This window comes from Xiphias gladius, chromosome 13 (assembly GCF_016859285.1).
Source record: "Xiphias gladius isolate SHS-SW01 ecotype Sanya breed wild chromosome 13, ASM1685928v1, whole genome shotgun sequence".
NCBI lineage: Eukaryota > Metazoa > Chordata > Actinopteri > Istiophoriformes > Xiphiidae > Xiphias > Xiphias gladius.
In genome coordinates, this window is record NC_053412.1 from 13,637,507 (window position 1) to 13,661,394 (window position 23,888).

Sequence of the window (23,888 nt, forward strand, 5' to 3'; positions counted from 1 at the left end):
ATGGTCTCAAATTAGGGAAAGTCCTACAGATAATGTATTTACAATATTCAATGTGAAATAAATGTTCTGTATAATAGGGGGCTTGTGTGGTACTAAGGCAAATTCATAAAGCTGACATTTCAAATGCACTTTGAGTAACTATGGTGGTTAGAATTATTGAAAAGGATGGATTCTTGGCTGTGTTTATTGAGCCATAATTAGCTCCAACACATGCAACGTAAAGTATAAAGTTCGTGCGTGTATGCTACTGATATATCTAAGATGAAAAAAACGATTCCGACCCAAAGCAAAGACGAGCTGAGACAGCTTGGGAGTTAAAATAGCTCCGATTCCCAGTGTGGCTATGATGGAGTGGATGCCCACATGCATTTATTCTATGAAAGGTTTAGACAAGCCTAGAGGCCTAGAGACAACTTGTGTATGGAAATCAGGCTATAAATCTATAAACGTTGGGGCCACTGTCCAGCTGTGAAAGGACTGCTGGTTCAGACAGGTATTTTGTCTGTTCTTTAACTCTGAAGAATCTTTTCTGTCCCCGGAGACTCGCCTCTATACCTTGTTTCTAGTTCCCCTTGCCTTTTCTCTTCTTTCCTGGAAAAAAGACACAAAAATAGGCACAAATATTACTCTTACCATCCATTCACAAGTTCCAGTCCGTATTTGCACAGGAATATGACATTGAAATGAGTGAAAGAGTGCCAGAAATATAATGGCAGATCAGATGGTCCTCAGGGCACAGGTGAGGAAAGATAAAGATAAGAATCTAAAAATACTGCGTAGCAATAAAGATAAAAAGTTTCAACTCTGTTTACAGGCCCAACAGGCAGGAATGTTTTTTACACCTCAGTACACAAAAGTACTGGACAACAAACACACAACAACAAGAGTTTTCTATTCTTTAAAAGTTTGTCCTCAGGCTGGTGCTAGAGGAATGTTCTTTGGGTCACTTATAGTATTTCATCATTAAATTTAAATATTTCCTGTGTACAAGTGGAATTTTTAGCCTGATAGTGATACCAGGGGAAAGGTAAAGGTTTCATCAAGATCATTAGAAATCATCCTCTGAGGACAGTGAATGTCCGTACTAAATTTCATATCAATCTGGTCAGTAATTGTTAAATAGCTTCCTCTCCCGAACCATCATTGCAATCTTTATATCCCTTGCTATCAGAGCTGAAAGTCTTTGGTAGAACATGGCTAGAAACCAATATGTTTTTAAGCCACGCTAGGGCCTTGGCTTTAGGGATGACAGTGTTGGTTCATCCCCCACTTTGGTCCAAACTGAAATATCTCAACAACTACAATGGATTACCATGAAATTTTGTACATGCATTCATGTTAAAGAGCTGCTAAAGAGCTATTTACATCTCACTTTGTTGTTCTCCATCAAGACTGAGAAACACCCAGCACTGAACTTGTCAGACTGACCTTTGGTTTTTGTCTTGGTTTTCCAGGGCAGGGTTTGGAGACAGAAATAGTCTGTTGACACTCTGCATTGTACAGAGCCCTTTTCAATGTCCCTGTTCTGGTCCGTGAGCCAGAACTTGGATCACACTCTCCCCAACTACCAAACCGATACTTACAGTCAGCTAGGAGAGAAAGAAAGAGACAGATACAAGATACCTGAATACATGCAATACAGCTTTCATCCAGTCATTCATGCAGTCTAAATTTTCTGTGTGCATGATGGTCCAAAGGGAACTGGTAACTGTAATGGAAGCCTTCGGTATGTGGGGCAGTAAAAAAAGACAAATTTAAAATATGCATCCAAGGTTCAGCATAAACATGGTTTTACTCTTATTTTTCAAACAAAACTCATCGTGTACTTTATAAAAATAACTTGTGTGGTCTTTCCACAAGTACACCTGGTGTGCCTCAAGGTACCATCCCAGGTCTTCCTCTCCTGTGTTTATATGTTACCACTCGATGATATCGTTTTCAGTCAGTATTTTTTTAAATTATGATGCCAATAAGATACAGTTATTCATACAAACTAATAAATCTATTTCTTTGATAGTCTTTCAAATCTTCATGCTTGCATGTTCTAACTATTTAATGCTAAACACAGATAGAATTAAAATGTATAGTTTCACCAGCCAAACCCAAATGTGTGTTTAAAGATGTTTCTCTGAATGTTGATGATTCTCTCAGATCATTACAGGTAAAAGTATTGGTGTCATATTTGACACGTCATTGTCGTTTAAACCTCACATTAACTCTACAATCGGGACATTTTTTCACCACCTCGACAGCATAGCCATCAATTTCCAGCACTTGGTTACCACTGAAAACTCATTATAAGATACGCCTGCAAGCTTCCTGCATTCTCGTGATTACAGTTGCTCATCCATCCCAAGAAATGACAGAAGGTAATTTTCATATCATTCGCCCTACCGTTCGATCAGTTCTCCCACTTACTTCAGAACACCTCTTTCTTTCGAAACCATAAAAGCCAGACTCAACCTATATTTCATTTGAATAAATCATCAATTTTACTGTTTGTTAGTGCTTCTGTTCTTTTCATGGTCCTTTTTAAAGTGTGTTGGGATACTTTCACGTGATAATAAATCTTGACTTAAGCCCAAACCACTTACTTTGCTATAGTTTAAGCCACGATCCAGTTTGTTTGATCTGATCGGTAAAAACAGCTCAGTTATAAAACTGAGAACTTCCAGTTCAAGCACATTTTAGGCTTGTGTAAAGTAGTTTTCCTGTGCTGTAGAAGTGATGTAGTGATGTGAGACAAATAAGACAGTAACAGTGCAGGTCTCCTCTAATTAAAAGAGCAGAGTGATGCAACACCCGTCATAAACCTCTGAGCACAATGGTAAAAAAACAGAAAACGTAAACTTCTTCAGTGTACAAGCTTCAGGAAAGACTCAACAAATTACATCATGAACATTTAGGTCTGAATCAATTGAGGTTGAATTTTTGTTCACATAGTATCAACACAAATTGTTTCATTATACGTAGCTTCAGGAGGATGTTATGTAGGGCTGCTGCACTAGGTTGCATCATATGTTACAGGTGCTTGTGATGTTGTTTCCATTGCCTCTGTATTAAGTGGAGTAGTTCAGTCAGTGTCAGCCGTTTGTCTGATGAAGGCTTATGAAAATACAGCAAGATCACATCCAGTGTTCTAATTCTAGTTGCAGATTACTTTAGAATGAATTATATACAATTTACCTTGCCTAATTTTACCTGCACTGTATCCATCTATCAAATCTCTAACTTTATACTCCAGTGGAGTACTACCATTCTGTTTGTGTGTGTGTGTGTGTGTGTGTGTGTGTGTGTGTGTGTGTGTGTGTGTGTGTGTGTGTGTGTGTGTGTGTGTGTGTGTGTGTGGTGAAACTTTGTTCCATCTCTGCAGGTAGCCCATTACAGTGTTGAACTGTTTTCTTTACCCTTTAGTGTCAAAGAATAAATGAGACCTCTCTACGTATTTGAGTCCTGTGAATTGTTAATGCAAATGACAGATTCAAAGAAAGTATTTAAAATGTGTGTGTGCCTGCGTGTGTGTGTGTGTGTGTGTGTGTGTGTGTGTGTGTGTGTGTGTGTGTGTGTGTGTGTGTGTGTGTGTGTGTGTGCGTGTGTTACCTCCAAAGTCTTTTTTCCAATTGCAAGGTACTTTACATTTCATCTTCTTGGTCTGCTGGTCACATGACCCCTCCCTAAACCCTGCTCCACAGTCCCCGTTGCTAGGCACACAGTTGCCATAGCGCCAGTCAGTGCATTCTGGCCCGTACTGGGAGGGTTTGTTTTTCTCTGAAGATGGAATAAAGGCTATTAACTAGTTCGTTTAGACATGCATAGGTTCAATATTATTCGAATGTGCAAACCACAAATTCAATGACATTGCTACTGGTGGCCAGTGCGAGCTGCTCAGTTCAACCAGTCTTCTGGTGACTGCTGGTCACTGGGAACTGTGTGTATGAACAAAGCAAATTTTAATTAGCATTTAAGTGTGTGGCGGCACGGATCTGAGCAGCACTTACTCAGGCAAGGTGCAATGTGAAAGTCAGTGTCCAATTCGAGTCATAGTTTATTTTAATGTATTTGACACTACACTTGTGACTCCTATTAACTGGTGGTGTAATAGTGTAAGGAAATAGGTATTAGGTATTAACCTCCACTGTGTCAATGTCACATAAACTCTGAAATACTTGCATAGGACCAAAAAAAAAAATGTAATTTAGACTTGTAGTCTCTTTACATAGACAACAAGTTTATCTGGAATTTCAAGTAAAAGCAAAGTACAAACTGTTTTAAAGGAATGGTTGGTAACACACAACATAGTTATCTTGTTGAATAATTCTGATACCTAGAAATTATTTACCTTTCCCTACTAGTAATTAAATATAGGTACAGTGGAAGAAAACAAGATTATACACTGATATCATGCAAACAACACATCCTAAGCATGTCCTAACCATGCATATACGTCGTTTTTCCCTGCCCTCTGATTAGACCCATAGGAGTCTTTCCTGAATCAGCACCCTTATGGTGTTAGGAGATATACATCAGATAAACTGTTAAAAATAAAAAATCAAAAATCAAAAACCCGTTTATGTTGAGACGACGCCGTAAAGGTTTGGTTAGGTTCAGAGACAAAAACAACTTGGTTAGGTTTGGGGAGAGATCATGGTTTGAGTTAAAATAGGTACTTTTTTAAGGTTAGACAACCTCCAACATCATGGTTACAATAATAAACATGTGGTTAAGTTTATAGAACGATAGTGTTCGTGGTCAAAAAGAAACAACATTAGCTATCAGTTTGCAACAGGAACACAGTGACTGTGTTAAAGTTCAGTATTTTGTCGACCCATCCATCCACCCCAACCTCCTCGCTCTGTATGTCCACGCCACCTGACTTCCTCCTTTGCTCCAGTCATAGCAACAACAGCCACCAGAGGGCTTTGTCACTGAAACATAAACGTGTTGTTTTGGGGCATTTGCTGAAAAGACTGACGATGTCTCCTACAACCAGTAGATGTCGCTTAACAATAAAACTTAACCATCGGTCGTAATTAGCTTCTTGCACAAGTAACCTGTGAGGTCGTTTTTAAAGAGAGGACAGTCTCTCGGCTGAACCTATAAAGTAATTGTGGTATAACGTGTTTCAGAGTTACGATACATTTTCAACAAGCCCTCCATCTGAGTTTAGGGAGGTTTTTCCAAAGGTGTTGGTGGACAGGCTGATCTGTGTCCCCCTGCTTCCGGTCTTTATGCTGAGCTAGGCTAACTATGTCCTGACTCCTTATTTGTACTTAACACAAAGGTTTGCTGTTCATCTTCTCATCTCAACTCAAAAGTGACCAAGCAAATGACCCCGTTTTCCAACATTTTGAACCACTGTATTCCTTTAAAACACTTTGCGTAGTGCTTTGCTTAGACTTTGCAGTGTCCGAGCCAAAGGGGAACCAGTCCTGGAGCTGCAAAGAGAAACTCTGGCCAGTAAGAAATCCCCGGTCAGTGACGCCACATCGTTACCTCACTCACTCTGTTCTGCCTTATGAGTGCACTTCCTGCACTTGTGAATGCATTCAGCAGCCATGGCTAGCATTATTAGTATTCTTGTGAGCTGTGTTTGACAGGGGCATCTTGGCTTCACATTTAGGTGGCAAAAGTAAATTCAAAAAATGTTTATGGCATTAACTCTCGAAAAAAAAATTATTTTGGCAAATGCTGTATCTTCATATGTTTTCATACTTTTTGGGAATGATGGAATGTTCTAACAATGGACCTATAGATAACAGTATGTATAATAGTAAATTCAAGTGTTCAGCACCTATAGCTGAAAACCCCAGACTCATCTGCAGGACAGCATCCTATTCCAATTAAATGCATTTTTAAAAAAAGGTTTCCCGTTAATGCAAAACTGCAAAAAATTAAAAAATATTGAAATATTGAATATTAATGTCAGTGTAAATAAGTTAAATGTGAAATGGTCCTCAAAAATTAATACTTGGAATACATTTTGATTTCAGAAATGTATCATTTCTAATAACAAGAAAAAAGCAGGGAAGACAGGGAGATATGAAAAGAGAATCATACCTTTTTTGTTTTTCCCTCCTGCTACAGTTTTGATGGTGATGAGAGTGACTAACAGCAGCAGCAGTGCAGCCCTCATCCTGTAAAAACATACAGCAGTGGGAAAATCAGCTTTAAAAAGGTTCACATACATCACAACTGGGAAACCATTAAGGGTTGACCCTCAACCCACGGTTAGTTCATGTGAAATCATTATCTGCTCCACTCACTACCACCATCAGAGCTCATAACAACTCGACAGGGGACTCCTGAACGCCGGCCGTCTTTATACAAAAACGCTTGAAAATTGCTTTGAGAAACTTTTAGAAATCCTAAAGCTGACGTGAAAATGTCACATCTACACTTCACACACAGCACACTTCCGCCACTGGTTATGTTCATGTACTGCAGGCTTAATTTCCTAAGGTGGTGGGTAGCTTAAGAGCCTACCATGTGAGTAATGGTGATAACACTCACACACTGTCTGGTCAGTCAGTGGACAACAACGTACCCTGTATCAGGTCCATTTAGTACTTTTTACCATTGCAGTTGCATTCGATATACTTCTGTAATGACTAATTTTTCTTTTTAACTTTAATTTTATTTCATTTATCATATTTTTTTTTTTTATTCATTTATATAACTCCAAGCCCCATCACGTGTAACTCCCTCTGTTGGGGGTGTAAACTGCAGTGGGTGTCCTCTGACACACATGCAGTGACTGGCCACTTCCTTCCAACTGACAGTGCAGAGCTTTGCTATAACGGTGTGCGGATATTTCTTGCTTGCCATCACCAGCATCCCAAACCCACTCTGTTTATATGCCCACCTCTATGCCCCACACAACAAACAAGACACCAGCCGTAAACAAAGCAAGAAAAACTGATCAGGAGAGCACATGAGACATTTAATTCCAATACGTTTTTAGAAATGACGGCGCTGCATTGTTAACATCCATCTTCAAAACAATATCTTCATGTTTTAAGACATCAGAGTCAGCCACTGGGTTCATTGTTCTAAAGCTTTAAGTCTTGCATCCAGAAATGATTCTTTACTTAGACATGAGATAAAAAAGATGGATGCCTATAAGCACGCACACAGTTTTTCAACCCACGAAACGCTTTTATCTTCAAGCTAAGACTTCAAGCTTTCCCACAGACATCATTAACTATCATTAGCTTTGCCTCGCTAGCCAGAAGAATCAGACATCTACTATATCACCCCAATGCCTCAGGGCGGAGGTGATCTGATCTACATAGTGAAAAATTGAGTCGATAAACTTATAAACCAATTTTCAAACTATTTAGACAGAGGGATAACTTTATCTGTTAATACATTTCAACAAATATTTTTAGTAATATTGACAAAAATTGAAAAACACATGACACATTTGAGACAAGGTTCACTTACTTGTGTTCTGAGGAGCTTTCAGCCACATCTTGTGAGTCTCATTGCTGAGAACTCCACGACAACTGAGTAAACTCTGTCTGCCGAAGAAGGCCATGAGAGGTAGCTGAAAACTCCACAAAAGCCAAGTAAGGGCACCGGATAAAAAGGTTTCGTTAAACTGCTATTCCAAGGCCAGGCACGAACCTTCAAGTCCGATGCGCAGCAGAATGTGTTCATCTCTTTTAACAGTATATACTTCTACTTGCTCAACATCTTCAAAATTCAAATTTATTCCCAAACACATACAGTGTCAGTTTCCCTACGAACAGCTCAGACTAAACATTTTACTGTTTTTTTTCGCCGTTTCTCTTTTTAAGCCATCAAGACACAGCGCAAGCTAAGCTGGTGGAGCATGGTGATGTGGATGTCTCACACGCCAACCAGGCAGCAATTATGCGCTACTGCTCTAATAGCCTGTCCAGGGACCGGAGTTGAAAAGCACCGCAGAGGCATCCCATGAGGAAACCACTCACTCGCTTTGCCAGGATCGAGTGAAGCAGCAGCAAGGGGAATAAAAAATTATTTAGGGCAAAAAAGCTTAAATCGTCATCAAGACCTTGATCAACCAGAGCATTATTTATGTTTTAAGATTCAAAAAGATGCTGAAAAATGTGATGTTGCAGATTACAATAGAATAAAACAACTGGGATATAATGAAACAGAATGAGGTAAAGGATTTTATTTCTGAGTTTGTGCATTATCCTATTATTTTTCGAATTTGATTATTATTACTCTTTTTCTGTAAATGGTAAAAAAAAAAAAAAAACCATATAAAATAATAATGATCAGACCCAGCTTTCCCAATCACTTGCTTTCGTTTTCACGGCCAGAAACAACAAACTCCTATAACATTGCTGATTCCAGTCAGTGCTGAGGGACGACGGGAGGTTAGACCAGAGGTTGGAGGTTAACAACAGTTTACTCGGGATGCATCCCATGATGAAAAACTGTTGAGGGACAATTGAACTTCATGTTTCAGTGTGCCAACCCTTGCTGAAGTCGACGTATTTTCATTCGCAAGACAATTCACTTGCCCAAATAGTGCAATGACAGAGCCAGAGTGCTAAATGATAAGGTATAATACCTGATTAGATGGGTAAGAATAGGGCGGGTGCAGCGCGGCAAGGTAGGAATATATAGAGCCTTGTAAATCTGACAATGCCGCTTTTAGTCTTAGTTGTGTTTAGTTTTAATTCAGTTAACGGATAAAATCGGTCTGATTGCTGCTTGCTACCCTACTGACTGACGGGGTTGTTCAACGCAGAGCCATCACAGACGAAGTGATGTGCGCATCATCAGTGTGTAGAATTAACGCTCCAACTTTTGCATTGGCAAAAATGTCAAACAAGAAATCACTCAGAGATAAGGGTAAATATTGGGTCTCAGAGCTGCTAACAGTCGGCTGGAGTGGGGTTTTATTGATTATATCAACGTCCAGACCGCTAGAGTGCTACGAAAATCTTAGAAAAGCAAACACCCATAAGCATCATGTGCAGTCACAGGTCGAGCCAAAACGGCAAAATGCAGTTAAATGCCATTTAACCACCACAGAGAGTGAGTGAGCATGTCAGGGAAAGTGACAGATTCAGAGAGAGAGAGAGAGAGAGAGAGAGAGAGAGAGAGAGAGAGACACTGCCAAAAAGAGGGAGAGCATGGCCCTTTGTATTGTACATATTTCAGGGACAAGCTACAATACCATGACAGTAAAAAAAAACACTCCAAAGACAGTCACAGAAAATGAAAAGATGCATGTAAAGTGCACTTTACAGGGAGTGCCCTACTGACCCAGTGGTTGAGACACATACAGTAAGATCAACAGCGACTGAGGCATTCCTGACTCCATTCCAGCTGGGGACCTGTTCCATGCCATGCCCCTCTTTCTCCATGGTTCCCGTTTGCATATCAAGTGCAAATTAAACCAACAATAGCTCTTCTTTTTGGCCAGTTGGGGCAGGGGTTGTACCACAACACTGACATATCATCACCTGCTGTGTTGATAATGGTCAACCTGTTAGCAAACAGTTGCTGATTCACACATCCTGCAGTTACAGGGCAACATTATAAATAATGTTTGTGTCCTCCTGATGAATGCTTACTCCAATGTTCAGTCTAATTTAGGTGCTGAATGCTCCACCATGTTCCCCAGCTGGTCTTAAACTGTGTCTGTCTGCTGTTTGCTGCTGAGCAGGTAGGGCACAGTGGCTCTTGGGGGCTTTTTCTCTGAAAACTGCCTGCAGTGTAACGTTTCATTAGGTGACTTCATATTCTGGCAATCCCGTGTCCTAGAAATTATTCTATACAACTAAACTGCAACGGCAAATACGTTTCGTAGGTAATGTAAGGGCTGGCTGGATTGTGTTCCGAGGCAACGTGTTTCTTGATTTAAGGAAGCGTCTTGTTTCTTAGCGGCAGCAGAGCCCCCAGGCAGTGGTTGGGGCGTGATGACAGGCGTACAAAGCGCATGACTGTCACGCCAAAGACCAGGGTTCGTATCCAGTCCCATCTCTGTTTAGGTTTAGGCAAAAAAAAAAAAAAGAAAAACTTTGGTTAGGGAAAAGTCCCAGTTTGGGTTGAATGTAAATAAATTATGTCTTGCCTGCAGTCACTGTGAACTTTTTCTGTGTCAAATCAGACCAGGATCTTTCCCTGACCCTAACCAATTGCTGGGAGACTCTAAACGGAACCATAAAACAGTTTAATCAGGCTGGAGACACAACAAGTGGATATTGAACCGCCAGATTGGATATTTTGGTGGAAAACAAATTTGTTGTCTGCGAACATTTTACTGATACGTTCGCTATTAAACATATTTGCGACTTGCAAAATACAATTAACATCACATGCTCATTAATTTAATAGAAAATGTAATCAATTTGCAATTCAATTTCATACAAAAAGTATTTGCTGTTGCAGTTTAACTGCATAGAAATGGAGTTTTTAGGAGACACGGCTGCTTCTGGATAGTTGAAATACAAACAATATGACATCTGTGGACCTCGGTATCCCCAAGAAGAGCCCTGCCCTCCGACACCGTTTGGACTTGTTGGTGGGTTCACAAAAGACCCCCGCATTAGAGGATTAGTTTGCAGTTATTTTTATCCTGAGTCTGTCTGCTGTTCAGTGCCTGTCTGGCAGATCCAGCCTACACTGGGCTCATTAAAAGGATAACATCTCTGTAGAGCTGCAGATGATTCTTACAGGTTTTCAGCAGTTCAAGTGTCCCCCATTCACATTGCACAGAGTCAACTGATTGAATGCTACAGGCCCTGCAAACCTATTTTCTCAATCAGCTTCTCAGTGTGAGCGATGGGGTCCGGCATGGAGACAATGTTTTCTGGCAAGCTTAGAACAGTTTTTGTTAATTCAAGAGAGATTTTCTATATTTGTCTTCTTCTCTGAGCTCTTGTCACTGGTTTGAAGTAGGGGAGCTCAGTGATGTCGCATACATGATTTAGCAACATTTGAGTCAATCAAATGGAAAAGATTTGCTGAGTTGCTGTGTGCTAAACTCTTAATAAATAATACTTCAAGATGTTTTGTTCCCAAACGTCAACTTTGATTGTTGCTTATTCAGTATTAAATATTGAATACTTCTGATAAATACTTGAGGTTTGAAACAGCTTTTTAAGAGTCTCATGTTAATAAAAAGCACAACTCCAAAGCGATGGAGCATCCGAATTTACCGGGCAGCTTTGAACTCATGTAAACGAAGCCACTCATCAGCAGGATCACACTCCAGACTTATAATAACAACAGGGTAAAAAAATTAATAGTTTCAGTAATCGAATGACCTTCTCTGACTACCACTGTGTGTCTGTGTGATGCCAACCTAATCTTCACAGAGACCAAAAGGGGATTTCTGGTTCAAAAGTGATTCCTAGATGGCAAGGCCGGAGCAAAGCTCTTTTAATATTTTGAGATCGTTTGAGCCAACCAGCTGTGAGGATGTCTGGTTGGAAAATTTCAACAATACCCTGTCATCTGCTTTAAATACTGCCGCGCCACTAAAGGTTAAAAAGAGGGCGTCTGCCAGAATCTCCCCATGCTTAAACAATACCGCCGGTAATGAGATTATGAGGCTCTGTCGGGCAGCTGAAAGAAAATGGAGGAAAACTAAGCTCACAGTTCACTGTGATATACACAAAGAAGCCATGACTGCCTATAACAAAGCAATATGTCTGGCAAAAAAGGATTACTTTTCCAAGATTATTACAGAGAATACAGAGAACTCTAGGATGTTATTGAGTATTGACCAGCTATTAACCAGAACCAAGAGGAGGGCACATTAGTCCAGTTTTGGCTGCTCCACACTGGCTTCCTGTGACATTTAGACTTGATTTGAACTCCGCCGCCTCAAATACAAAGCCCCTAATGGGCTGTGACAAAGCTACGTTGTTAACTCCCTTGTTAACTATTTGCCTTCGGGAACACCGCAGTCATCTGCCGCTGGTTCATAGGAGGTTCCCTGAAAGAAAATGAGGGACACAGCCTTTGTTAATTGTGCACCAAAGTTATGGAACACACTACCTATAGATATCAGGGAAGAAGGCTCGCCTAAACATTCATATAAGAAAGCTAAAAACCCGTCTCTTCACTTTACCCTTTAACTTTGATGTATTTTACTTGAATTTTATATATATATTATTTATTTTATTACAATTATTATTATTCAGTGGGTTTTATCCTCCATCTGATGTTACTCTATTTCTATTCTATTTCATCCCTTTTTTAATCTTATTTTTATTATGATTTATTATGATTTTTATTTATTTATCCCTGTTTTTATCTTCAGTCGTTGTCTATTTTCATGTGAAGCGCTAGGTGCATGTAATTTCAACTTACTTGATGTAAAGTACTTTGAGCTGTTTCTCTTGTATGAAAGGAGCTATACAAATAAAGTATATCATTATTATTATTATTATTAGGGTCTTTGTTGTCAATCGCTTTGGGTATAGTCCGAAGATATTTTAAAGCTAATGTAGTCAATGTGGGAATGTGAAATACTGGAGCTACCAGAGAGAATATCCCTGGTTATCAGACAGAAAAAACTCTGAACTCCCTCGAGTGACTCTCTCTTCCCTCTGCTCTAAATATCTCTGCCAGTGCCTAGAGGTCGATCTGCCATAAGACACAACAGAAAAAAAAGACATGGTAAAATCAGTCCCGAAAACCACATTCTGACTTTCTGGTGAACATGAAAGCAGGCATGGAAAAGATTTCTTCAGGTAATGATGGTATGAGAAGTTATTTCCGGTGGAATAAGTGTGTCAGAGAAAAGGAAAGGAACAAACGCTTTCCTTCTTCTTCAGTGACTGAGTTCTGGAGTTTGATTGTGACAGACGTGGAGTCCTCCCCCATGACAGAGATTAAAGTTGGATATAACCAGTGACTATTAAATAGTCTTTTGATCTGTCATTTGAGAGTCAGTTCAATTATACCTTTCAGAATTACTTAAACTCAGGACGACCCATTTGGATAGAAAATGGTCATAATGGAAAATTAGCTCCATTGTTGATTCTGAAGTAGCGAGTAAACTGTAAACTCTGAGGTTGTCAAATGATAATATTGAAACATTAATATCTGCTTCATTCTCAAACACTGGCAATTGTTGTTAAAATCCAGGATTTATTACAGTTACAACAGTTCATAACCATAAAAAATATTGTCTCATCTTTATTTGTAAAAAGGATGATACAGTAAAAGAATATGTGTACATATATATATATACATATACATATACATATATTAGAAAAACTTTATAATACTTTTAAACAAAGAATAACAAAAGTAGAAAAACAAACTTGCCCCACCCCTCCACAAGTCTCCTATCAGTCTTTGGCGCTCGCGAAGATTGTTGAGAGTTAAGAGAACAGGAAAGAGGTTAAAGAGCGACTCAGTAATCTGCTGCTCTTCACGAACACACATCTAACAAAGCTCTCCGCATTGCAGTGAATGAAAGAGCGTAACAGTGTAATGTTCCTAACAATGCTGCCATGCAGCCCGTACGTAGAAGAATACAAAAGAAAATGCCCATAGTGGTGCCAGATTCTTTCATGTACCAGAGTCACACAGTAACCTGTTAGCCCATTAGCCTGTGGATGCTGTTCCTGTTTGCTGTGGAGTTTGTCAAGGCTTGTTGCTGTAGTTTGGTTGATTGACAACTTTTTTTCCCTGATAGTGTTAATAATGGATTTGCATTTTGAGTTCAATCTTTTTATCATCTCCAGGGTCATTTCTTATTTCTGCTACTGTCATGACACAACATACGACTTACGATGATTTTTGTTTACTTTAAAGAGGTACTTCACACCTAAACCTTTTTTTTTTGATGGAACCTATATGATATGACTGTATTGTGATGAAACACATCAGTGCTGGTGTTGTTATTGACATCTCTTGTTAAAGTTCTAAAAAACGGCATTTCAAGGGTTGAAAATGACTCAACATTCTGGTTACTGCTTCAAATCATCCTGAGCCTTGCAAGGCCAGGGCTGACATAGAGAAAACTGTTTGGGACTTCTTTACGTCATGAAGTTTGAATTAAAAAAGAACTTTGACGCCCTCTAATCAGAAACCACCGCCCCCAGCGCCAGTCTTTGAGTGGGGAATCTGTGAAACGCTATAAAACACTGTAAAATATGCTATTTTTTTACTAACCCTCTCTTTAGGATTTGTCAATTTTGGCACAGTGGATCGGATATGTGCTTTTGGCGGCTGCAGAAGCATCACCGGACTGCATTCTTTCCCTTCAGAACCTCATGTGGCTCGTCAGTGGTTGCAGATGGCAGCAGGTCCCTCGATAGCAACACACTGCTATGTACATTTGCAATCAGCATGGTTCACGAGAGTGCTATTCTAACCACATGCCTGGCTCAGAGAGCTCCAGCTTCGGGCATCACTGGGGCTGGAGCCAACGGCTCGAAATTGATACGGCTCTGGACCACCATGGTTCTCAACCACACTAATGTCCCCTTCAGGGAATTCTGGAGGCGAAAAGGCCTCTGCCTCAAAAGAGCCCTCTAGCATTGGTGCCCAGCGATTCTTTGTTGCTCTCCGTTTTTCTCTGGCGCAGAGGATAATGAGGCATATTGCTTTACTTCCACTCAATACTTGCATATCATATTGCTGTGCCCTGCACTCTTGGGGCCTGAAAGGTGCCCAATACTCGAAATCTCAAAAATACTTGAAATACTTATACTGAGACAACAGAACACTTCAACATCCCGGTACTACTGTAGATGAGTGAAATCAGACACTGGACCGTAAGCAAAACCTACACTATTGTTATATACAGGAGAACTTCTAACTATGTCAAAAGCACTGTTTTACTTAGGGTAAATGCTGTACAGACGCAAAGGTAGCAGTGACATTAGCAGGAACAGGTAGTAAACATACCTGGTCTGTGCCTGTTGATTAGGTACACCTAACTACTTCCAACGCAACCCAACACAATAGCTCTGAAATCACCTCCACCATCAGGACGCTTATCGTATTCAGTTTAGTGTCTGAGAGGTGCTGACTCAGCTGGTCATTTAGGTTAACAGAGATGGGCAAAACACTGGGAACGACTGTCAGTATCAGTTGCGATCAGCATTGAGTTCGAAAACATCAACAGCGTGTCGGGGGACATTTTGATTATAATATTCTACGGCAATTTGGCACTGGAATTCCTGTGTTCGTACTTGTTGTGCTACCCGTAAATGATGTTCAGGCACGCACACACACACACTGGGACTGCAAAACCAATCCGGTGGTCAAATTTGTGCAAATATAGCAAAGTAAAAATTCATCATTTTATGTCCTTGTCATCATTACATAGTAAGGGGCTTTAGAGGGCTTTGTCTGTAATCTAAAACGAGGATTACAACAAATAACCTTTAATTTTAATTTCTGCAGTGCTGGCATTTAGCAGACGCAGTGTTCTTATCTGACAGGGCAGTGAGTGTAGGTTGATCATTGAAGCAAAACACTGACACACACGCGCACACGCACCTGCACCCGCACCCGCACCCGCACACACATTCCTCATAATAAAAGTGTGACAGTATGAATTTCCGTGGTATGTTCATTTTTTAATCTGAAAAGCGGTGCTGTAATCTGTGCTTTGAAAAAGACCAATTTTGCTCCCCAGCCCCCCAAGTTTGGCGTTTGGATCCTGTCCAATTTATTAGACACGAGGGAGGTTGGGGATGAGGCTTGGGCTTGGTGAAAGTCCATTTGTGAGTGTGTGTTTGTGTGTACTGCTGTTGACTGTAATTAGGGATTTTGAAAAGCAGCTGAGTGGAAATGTCTTTTCATTGGTCCTTGTATGACCTACTAACTATACCAGAGAGCCAGACAGACTGGGGAGACAGGGAGAGGAAGGGGTGGAGACGGATACTTAGGGAGAGAGTACACACACACATCTCATCTGTGTGTCATCTGTAAGTAACACCCTATTTACACAGGATATTTTTTAGACATTTTTTTCAGTCATTCATCTCACATCGCTTCAATCGCAACTTATTTGTCTAACCACAACCCAAAGCATCTTCTGACTTACACCATGCACTGCAACGCACTACGTATATCGCATTGTGTGCTGTGACTGCACAACAGTACTGATCCAGTTTAGACACTGACTGCAGCTGCTGCTGCCTGTAAATAACAGGTGTAAAAGATAACCCACTATGAGCTGTGAGATTATCCAAGAATGTATAAAAATATTGTTTATTAATATTTATTAAGAGTCGATAACTCAGTGCATGTCGAGAAGACCCTCATTGAACTACTTTTAAAGCTGCCTCACAGTACGCAGAGCTAGCGCCGGGATGTGTTTTTCTCTTGCTATATATGGCGAACTTATAGACTTTCAGGCCACAAGAGTGCAGGACATACTAACATAATATGTATCGAGTGGAAGTAGAACAGTATGCTTAATTATCCTCCCAAAATATTAAGCAGCAGGCTACATACAACTGATAACTTATGAAATCAATAAGTATTTGTACTAATTGTGTTGATGCTCCGTGTGTATTTTTACAGTGACACATAACTACCAACTCCTATGTAAACTGGTTTCATGAGAGTAGCAGGAGACAATAGAAGTATTTAAATCAAAACTCAAAACAATTATTAACACCAACAGGCGCTAAATGTTTCGTAGCTTAACTGCAGTAGCAGGTCTCTCCAAAGTCCACAGGCAGCAGGCATCAGGTATAATATCCACAGGCTAACAGTCTATTAGGCTATCGAGCACTGAGTCAGCTGTCTGGCTCTGGTACAAGAACGAATTCAGCATCAGCAAAGTAGCAGAGTTTGTACGGTTTGCAGTTCTTAACAGCGTCAGCAGCAAGCGCACACAGCTACGCAAGGCCAGAGGGGAAGCGTGTCAGTCACTACCTGTCACTGCTTAAAGCGAGCAAAACTTTTTTGCACAGTGCTCAAGTGAGTTTTTAACAATATTTGGGGTTGTAATGCTTTCATTTATATGGTTGATAGTTACTTTGGTAACATATAAAAGCAGGAGAAGATGAGAACTGTTGTCAGTGTCAGACTTAGACTGCGGGCATATGGCTATTTCCTGGAGGCAGTACGTACCAGTATAAACCTGTTTCATATCAAACTTGCAAAAATACCTTTATAAAATACTTGTTTTATTCATTTCTAGCCAGCACTAGACAAGCAAAAGCAGGGGCAAGAGTGTGGCATGCTGTAAACTTTACAAACCGAGTCCTTCTTAAAATGACGGAACCTCAAAACAAATATAGGATGCAAGCACAGACAGGGGATGGAAACAGAGGGCAGTGCGACTCGTTTCTGTGGGTCGCTCCAATACTCTCAGCTCCAGTGTCTAGCTGACAGCGCTGTCAGCAGCCTGGCAGGTGATGGTTCATTTTTAATTTCTCTGACTGTGTGGAAATCTGATGTTTTCACATCCCAGATGAAGAACAAAGTCATTAAAATGTCTTTTGTTCATGATCATACCTGCAGAAAGCGACAAGAGGAGAGAGGTGAGGGACGAAAAGCACAAAACTACAGGAGAGAGAAGATGCTGAGACAGTAACAAGCATTGATGGGATATGAATGCGTACAGATGGAGAGGGAGAGGAGGAAAGAGGAGCTCAGTGCACCATGGGATGTCCCCCAGCAGTCTAGGCCTCTAGAGGCATTACTGGGAGATGGTTCAAGGCAAGCCTGAGCCAGCCCTAACTATAAGCTGTATCAAAAAGCAAGGTTAATCCTACTCCTAAATGTGGAGAGGGCGTCTGCCTCCCGGACCCAACTGGAAGAAGGTTCTGCAGTAGAGGAGCCTGATAACTGAAGGCGCTGCCTCCTGTTCTACTTTTGGAGGCTCTAGGAACCACAAGTAAAGACTGTATTCTGGGAGCACCGTGTCCTAGTGGGGTAATAGGGCACTATGAGCTCTTTAAGATACGATGGTGCCTGACCATTAAGGGCTTTGTAGGTGAGGAGGAGGATTTTAAATTCTATTCTGAATTTTTCAGGGAGCCCACGCAGAGAAGCTAACACAGGAGAAATATAGTTTTCCTAGATTCTGTCAGTACTCGTGCTGCACCATTTTGGATCGACTAGAGGCTTTTCACAGATTTATTGGGACATCCTGATAACAATAAATTACTGTAGTCCAGTCTAGAGGTATCCAATGCATGGTATAGTCTTTCTGCTTTGTTTTTTGAGAGGATGTGCCTGATTTTTGCAATGTTACATAGGTGAAAAAAAGGCAGTCCTTGAAGTTTGTTTTATGCAGGAATTAAAGGACATATCCTGGTCAATTCAGATATCCCCCTTTTTAAATATGGAAATGACACTGAAAAGGCATGTTAGCCAAGACAGCTCACCAATGCATGCATTCATTCATTCTCTGCCTTCTTTTTCCATATTGCTAACTCTCCCGTCACCATGCCATGCCCTCCTGCCCTACAGTAGCCTAGGGTTTTTGATTTTAATAAATTTTCAAAACTCCTCAGAGAATCACCACCTTAACATGGTGGAGGGACTTGTGATCCGATATTCTCGGCAGGAAGTCAAGCATGTTTCCAGTTGGTGTTGTCCTCCACCAGGGTCGTCCCTCGTCACGGTTCCTTTTTTGATTTTCTCGGACAGGACCTCAAGGTAGGCAGCAGTGGGAAGGACAGTGTCCAGTTTGGGGATCTCAGAATTGACCCTCTTTTGACGGATGATGTGGTTCTTTTAGCTTCACCATATTGTGACCTTCGGCATGCATTGAGACAGTGTTCAGCGTGAGAGTGTGAGTGTGAGGTGGCTTTGATGAGGGTCAGCACCTGCAAGTCTGAGGCCATGGTTCTCTCCCGGAAAATGGTGGATTGCATCCTTTCAGTTTGGGAGTGAGTTTTTGCCTCAAGTGAAGGAGTTTAAATATCTCAGGGTCTTGTTCACAAGTGAGGGTTAAATGGAACGTTAGATCGATAGGCGAATTGGTACAGTGAACAGCATTAACGCGGGTATTGTACTGGGCCGATGTGGTGAAGAGAGAGCTGAGCTGGTAGGCCAAGCTTTCCATTTACCAGTCGATCTACATTCCAATCCTCATCTATGGTCATAAGTTTTGGGTAGTAACCAAAAGAATGAGATTGCAAATGTGAGTAGCTGAAATGAGTTTCTTCCGTAAGGTGGCTGAGCTTACCCTTATAGATAGGGTAAGGAGCTCAGACATCCAAAGGGAGCTCAGAGTAGAGCTGCTGCTCCTTCACTTCGAAAGGAGTCAGTTGAGGTGCTTCAGGGGTCTAATTAGGATGCTTCCTGGACACCTTCCATTGGAGGTTTATTTCCCTGGCATTTCTAACTGGCAGGAGACCCCAGGGTAGAACCAAAAAACACTACAGAGACCATAAATCTCATCAGCCTTGGGAACACCTTGGGATCCCCCAGGAGGAACTGGAAAGCATTGCTTGGGAGAGGGACATTTGGACTACCTTGCTTAACCTGCTGCCACTACGAACCACAACTAAGCCTGACGAAAAGACAGCAGTATTATTGCTGGTTGTGTTTAAAAATGAAAAACATAGATAAGAAAAAAAACATGAACCAATGAACCACAAACTTGACCAATTAATATGCCAAAGATGAAAACTGACTGAGGGACAGCCCTAATCGCATTCATAAATAATGCTTTACTTTTTCAGCATGCGGGAAAGGCTGTAGTCGAGTAAACCCTGAAACCACCAGGTACTGCTGGCAAAAAAAGTAACAAACTCTTTCCCTGGTGCAAAAATTGCAAGATGAACTCTTTGAAATATATTTGCAGAGATATGATTGAAGTTTACCAAGATTGGATTTACAAATAATGTATACCAATCGCTCAGCCAGAAATGGCCAGGAATACAAAGCACAATAATGAAGGCTTTTTATTTAATAACAAATCTTAAAACACTGTCATGAGCAATCAAACATGTGGAGACACTGCTGGGAAGTTGTGATCAACAAATTAGTGTAATCAAGTTGTCAATATTACTTTAAACCTGCTTTCCCAGCTGCATTCAAATGCAAGTGATACCAGCTGTAGTACATACTCACTGCCCACAACACTTCCTATACATGCTGAATGGCCATCCATATGCTGAAATGCTTGAAGGTTGCTCAAAGCCTAAAAGGTGCGCAATACTTAAGAGTCAACATCCCCAAAACGTTAAATAAATTAGGATTAATTTAGAATGCTGATGAGTCTGCTCCATTAGAGCTGTGTGGTTATCTTACAATAATGCACCAACAAATTACAGCCAGTATTTTCAGCGTTCTATAAAAATGTGTATATAATGTACACACATTTTGTATATATGTATACTTTTCATTGTCACTCACTAGCTACTAACCCAATGTAAACCCTGACCCACCCAAACACAGAATAATCCTCAACTAGTATTATTGATTTATACAATCCCACAGGGTCTCGCAGAGTTTTTATGATTTTGATTTTTTGATTAAGATGACAATTAAAAACAGAAAGTCAATGCTGCTTTTGAATTAAGCCACCTGCTCATTTGCAGATGCGGCTGGTTTAAGTTGAGCTGCAGCAAGTTCTGTCTGTGTCAGGTCGTACCAGACAATTAATTTTCAGCTGAGATATTTTTCTTTGTTCTGTTTATTTTTTAATTAACCACATTGAAACAATGAACAGGGGTTTCTGGTAGGTATTTATTCTTTTGCTCTCGGCAAAAGTGCAATGGTTATCACAAGAAATAAGACAGCCGCTTCCTGTCATGTTTTAATATATAGCCAGAGTCCACATGTTGGCATTGCCTAGTCAGCCGCTTTGTGGCAAAGAGACCCTGTCAGAGGGTCAGTGCCCTGCTAGTCAAGAGCATGCAACAATATCTGGAGCCAGTCCTGTTTTCTTAAAACATGGTTGATATTTGCAGTGAGATAAAATGTACTGAGGGTATATCCATGGGGACTGTCATGTGTAACTTCCAATAACAACGGGGTCACATGCCACTCTCTGATGTGGGAAGCTCAGAATCCCATCCTCCTCCAGACAGACACCCTGAAGAACTCTGAGTCAGCCATGAGTCAACACTTCCTACAGGTGTTTCACATTAATAGCCTACCAAGCAAAGGAGGGATGATGAGGCTTTTAATTTGAAAGATCTGTATAAGACATGTTGAGTTTCATTGGTAATTTAACAAAATGAAAAACAGCAAAGTGGAACCAAGTGGAATGAGTGAATAAAGACAAAGAAACTCTGCAGAGAGCAGAGAGTGTGGATGGACTCTTGTTGATGATGATAAAGGAATTAGTGCTGTGGAAACAGGATGGATTACCAACCGGGCAAAGTACCTGCCCTGGGGCCCCCTTAAGCCCCTGGTTTACTGTCAGGCAAATTATATGGAGGAAGTTTTCATATTTCAAAACATGATAAATGATATTTATAACAGCAGAGAATATAGTGTATATACTTATAAAAGTAGAAGAAGTTTTGAATAAAAACCTATAAAAACACACTGCTCAGCCACAACAATAAATCCAATTACCGGTTTTAATGTTGTGGCTGATCACTGTAAGTCTGTATCACATAAAGACCTGGTTGTAGGCAAGGCCACTATTACTGAGAATTTACAGGAGCACACTTGAATGTTATTCATAGTTGACGGGGTCATAACTTCACTCTGGCCGCAGTAATTGTTTGCAGAGTTGCCTCTGTCTTCCTCTCTACTCATCTTTTAGCTGCTACTTGCCAGTCTGCTCTGTTGCCCAATTTGTGAGCAAAAAAGCCAGTCTTATAATATGTAATTCTCTCAACCCTGCTCCCAGCTGCCTGCCCTCTCTTCCTCTCTTTCTCTCCTTCTCTCTTTCATCTCTTTCACACACACACACACACACACACACACACACACACACACACACACTGGGAATGTTCCAAATACTTCCAACACAACACAACAAAGCTACTTGTCTCAGCAGGAAGCAAAAACACACATTTCTAACATTTTTAATCAAACCCCAAAATATGCTACAATAGCCTAACTGGTGTGCCTGAACACGCACGTTTCCGCAAATTTCCAATTCTTCCCTGCTACGGTGCGAGCGCATCACACACACACACACACACACACACACACACACACACACACACACACACACACACACACACACACACACACACACACACACACACACACACACACACACACACACACACACACAAACACACACACACACACACATCACATAAAGTGGTATGGAGTGTATGGAAGAGCTTTACTTGCAGTATTTCAAAGTTGAGATATGGGGACAGGGCTGGGATCTGGCACAGGAAATGGGACAATTACATAAAGACTAATGAAACCCAGCGGGCAGATGATAAGCACCAAACAAAAAGGGTTAGAGAAACAGCCAAGGAAGTGTGTACAGTGCAGTTTTATATAAATCTGAAGTGTGTGCTTTTTTTAAAAAAAGAAAAAATTAAGTTCATTTCTAACACCTACTTTTGAATACACAAACACAGAAAAATACAAGTAATTACGGGTCTAATTAAAAAAACACAATTTATGTAATGTAACAAGTTTAGGAGCTATTAGGATTTTTTTCCCCTTCTTTTAATACAATGGGTTTCTAAGGGTTAGCTCAATAAAATCACAATAAACTAAACAGAGTGGAACAAACCAAATGAACTCACATGTTTGTTGATAGAGGTTCTTTTTGAAGCAGCTACAGTTCAGTTAGCTGAAAGGTAGAGAGCACTTACTTGTTTACCAGGCAGTTGGGTAAGGGGAGAGTCAGGGGAAAAGTTCTGTCTCTTTCTGGTTTCCAGTGTCTCTTGCTCATGTACCTCCTCTAGCCCCCTGCTTTTGTCTCCCAAACCAGTTCATTCTGGTTGCATTAGCCCCATTCACCCCACGCCCTCAGAAACACACAGTCACCATCAACCTACACATACACATACAAGCTCTCACACATGCACACACACACACACACACACACACACACACACACACACACACACACACACTTCATTCAGACAGAAGAACAGGCTCACGTAACTGCAAAGTGTGGTTTCATGAGACAAAGCAGACACAAGCCTCTGCAGGCCATTAGGGCAGAAGCTACAGGTCTTCATTTCATTGCTATGTGCTATTTACACTGGTAAAGTGCTCATTCATATCACATTTACACTTTACTTTCTGTTGGTATTTGATGTTTCTATAGATCCACATCAGCAAATGATAAAAGCACCACTGGTACCATAGCAGCAGCAAGGAGAATCCCTTCTTAGCTTTTTGTAGTTTATTTTGATCATTGTGTATCTTGTCTTATCAGGCAAGACAAGAATTCATGTATCTGCTTTCATCTTATACCCATAATTTAGAGTTGATCTACATCAAAGGAGAACAAAGACAAAAAAAAAACAAGAGAGACAAGAAAAAGAGAGATAAAATAACAATTCGAAGCTATAATGTATGAGACAAGCTTTGGTGGGATTTAAACAGGCCAAGACGCATGGTGGTAGAGTTTTTCAACTCTGATAAAACTAAAAATAAAAACATCACTCTAAAGCTGCTGGATGGTACTGAAATACATATCTCTGAAACCCAACTAAAAGCGAAAAAAGGTGACATGAGTCGTGATGTTTTCACGAGCTGGCAATGCCCATAATAACCTCTGAACCATCAATTTACAGCGCTGCAGAATATGTGTAAAAGTGGGTCAACAACAAGTTGTTGTTACTGAAGATATTCCACGATGCACAGGAGATAATATAGTTTGATTAAGCTTCGGAAATAAGCATAAGAGCAGATGGCAGCGTGTCAAACTCCTGATCAAAGACACCAAAACAACCTCGGAACTAGAGCTTTAATTATTCATGAGATCTTAGCCCGCACTTGTCAATGGGAAAAATGAATCGAGATTTCACTGGAATGAATGCAGCAGCATACATTATATTTCT

The 23,888-nt window shown here is 40.6% G+C and overlaps 1 protein-coding gene across 1 annotated transcript; it reads right to left on the minus strand.

Annotated features, from left to right (window-relative positions):
• Nucleotides 1-429: 429 nt before the first annotated feature.
• LOC120798210 (midkine-B-like) lies at nucleotides 430-22,786 on the minus strand. The gene is given in 6 exon segments (XM_040142334.1): nucleotides 430-591; nucleotides 1,429-1,449; nucleotides 1,452-1,589; nucleotides 3,601-3,768; nucleotides 6,058-6,134; nucleotides 22,689-22,786. Coding segments are annotated over 6 exon segments (513 nt in total). The 5' UTR covers nucleotides 22,769-22,786; the 3' UTR covers nucleotides 430-562.
• Between the last annotated feature and the right edge of the window lie 1,102 nt (nucleotides 22,787-23,888).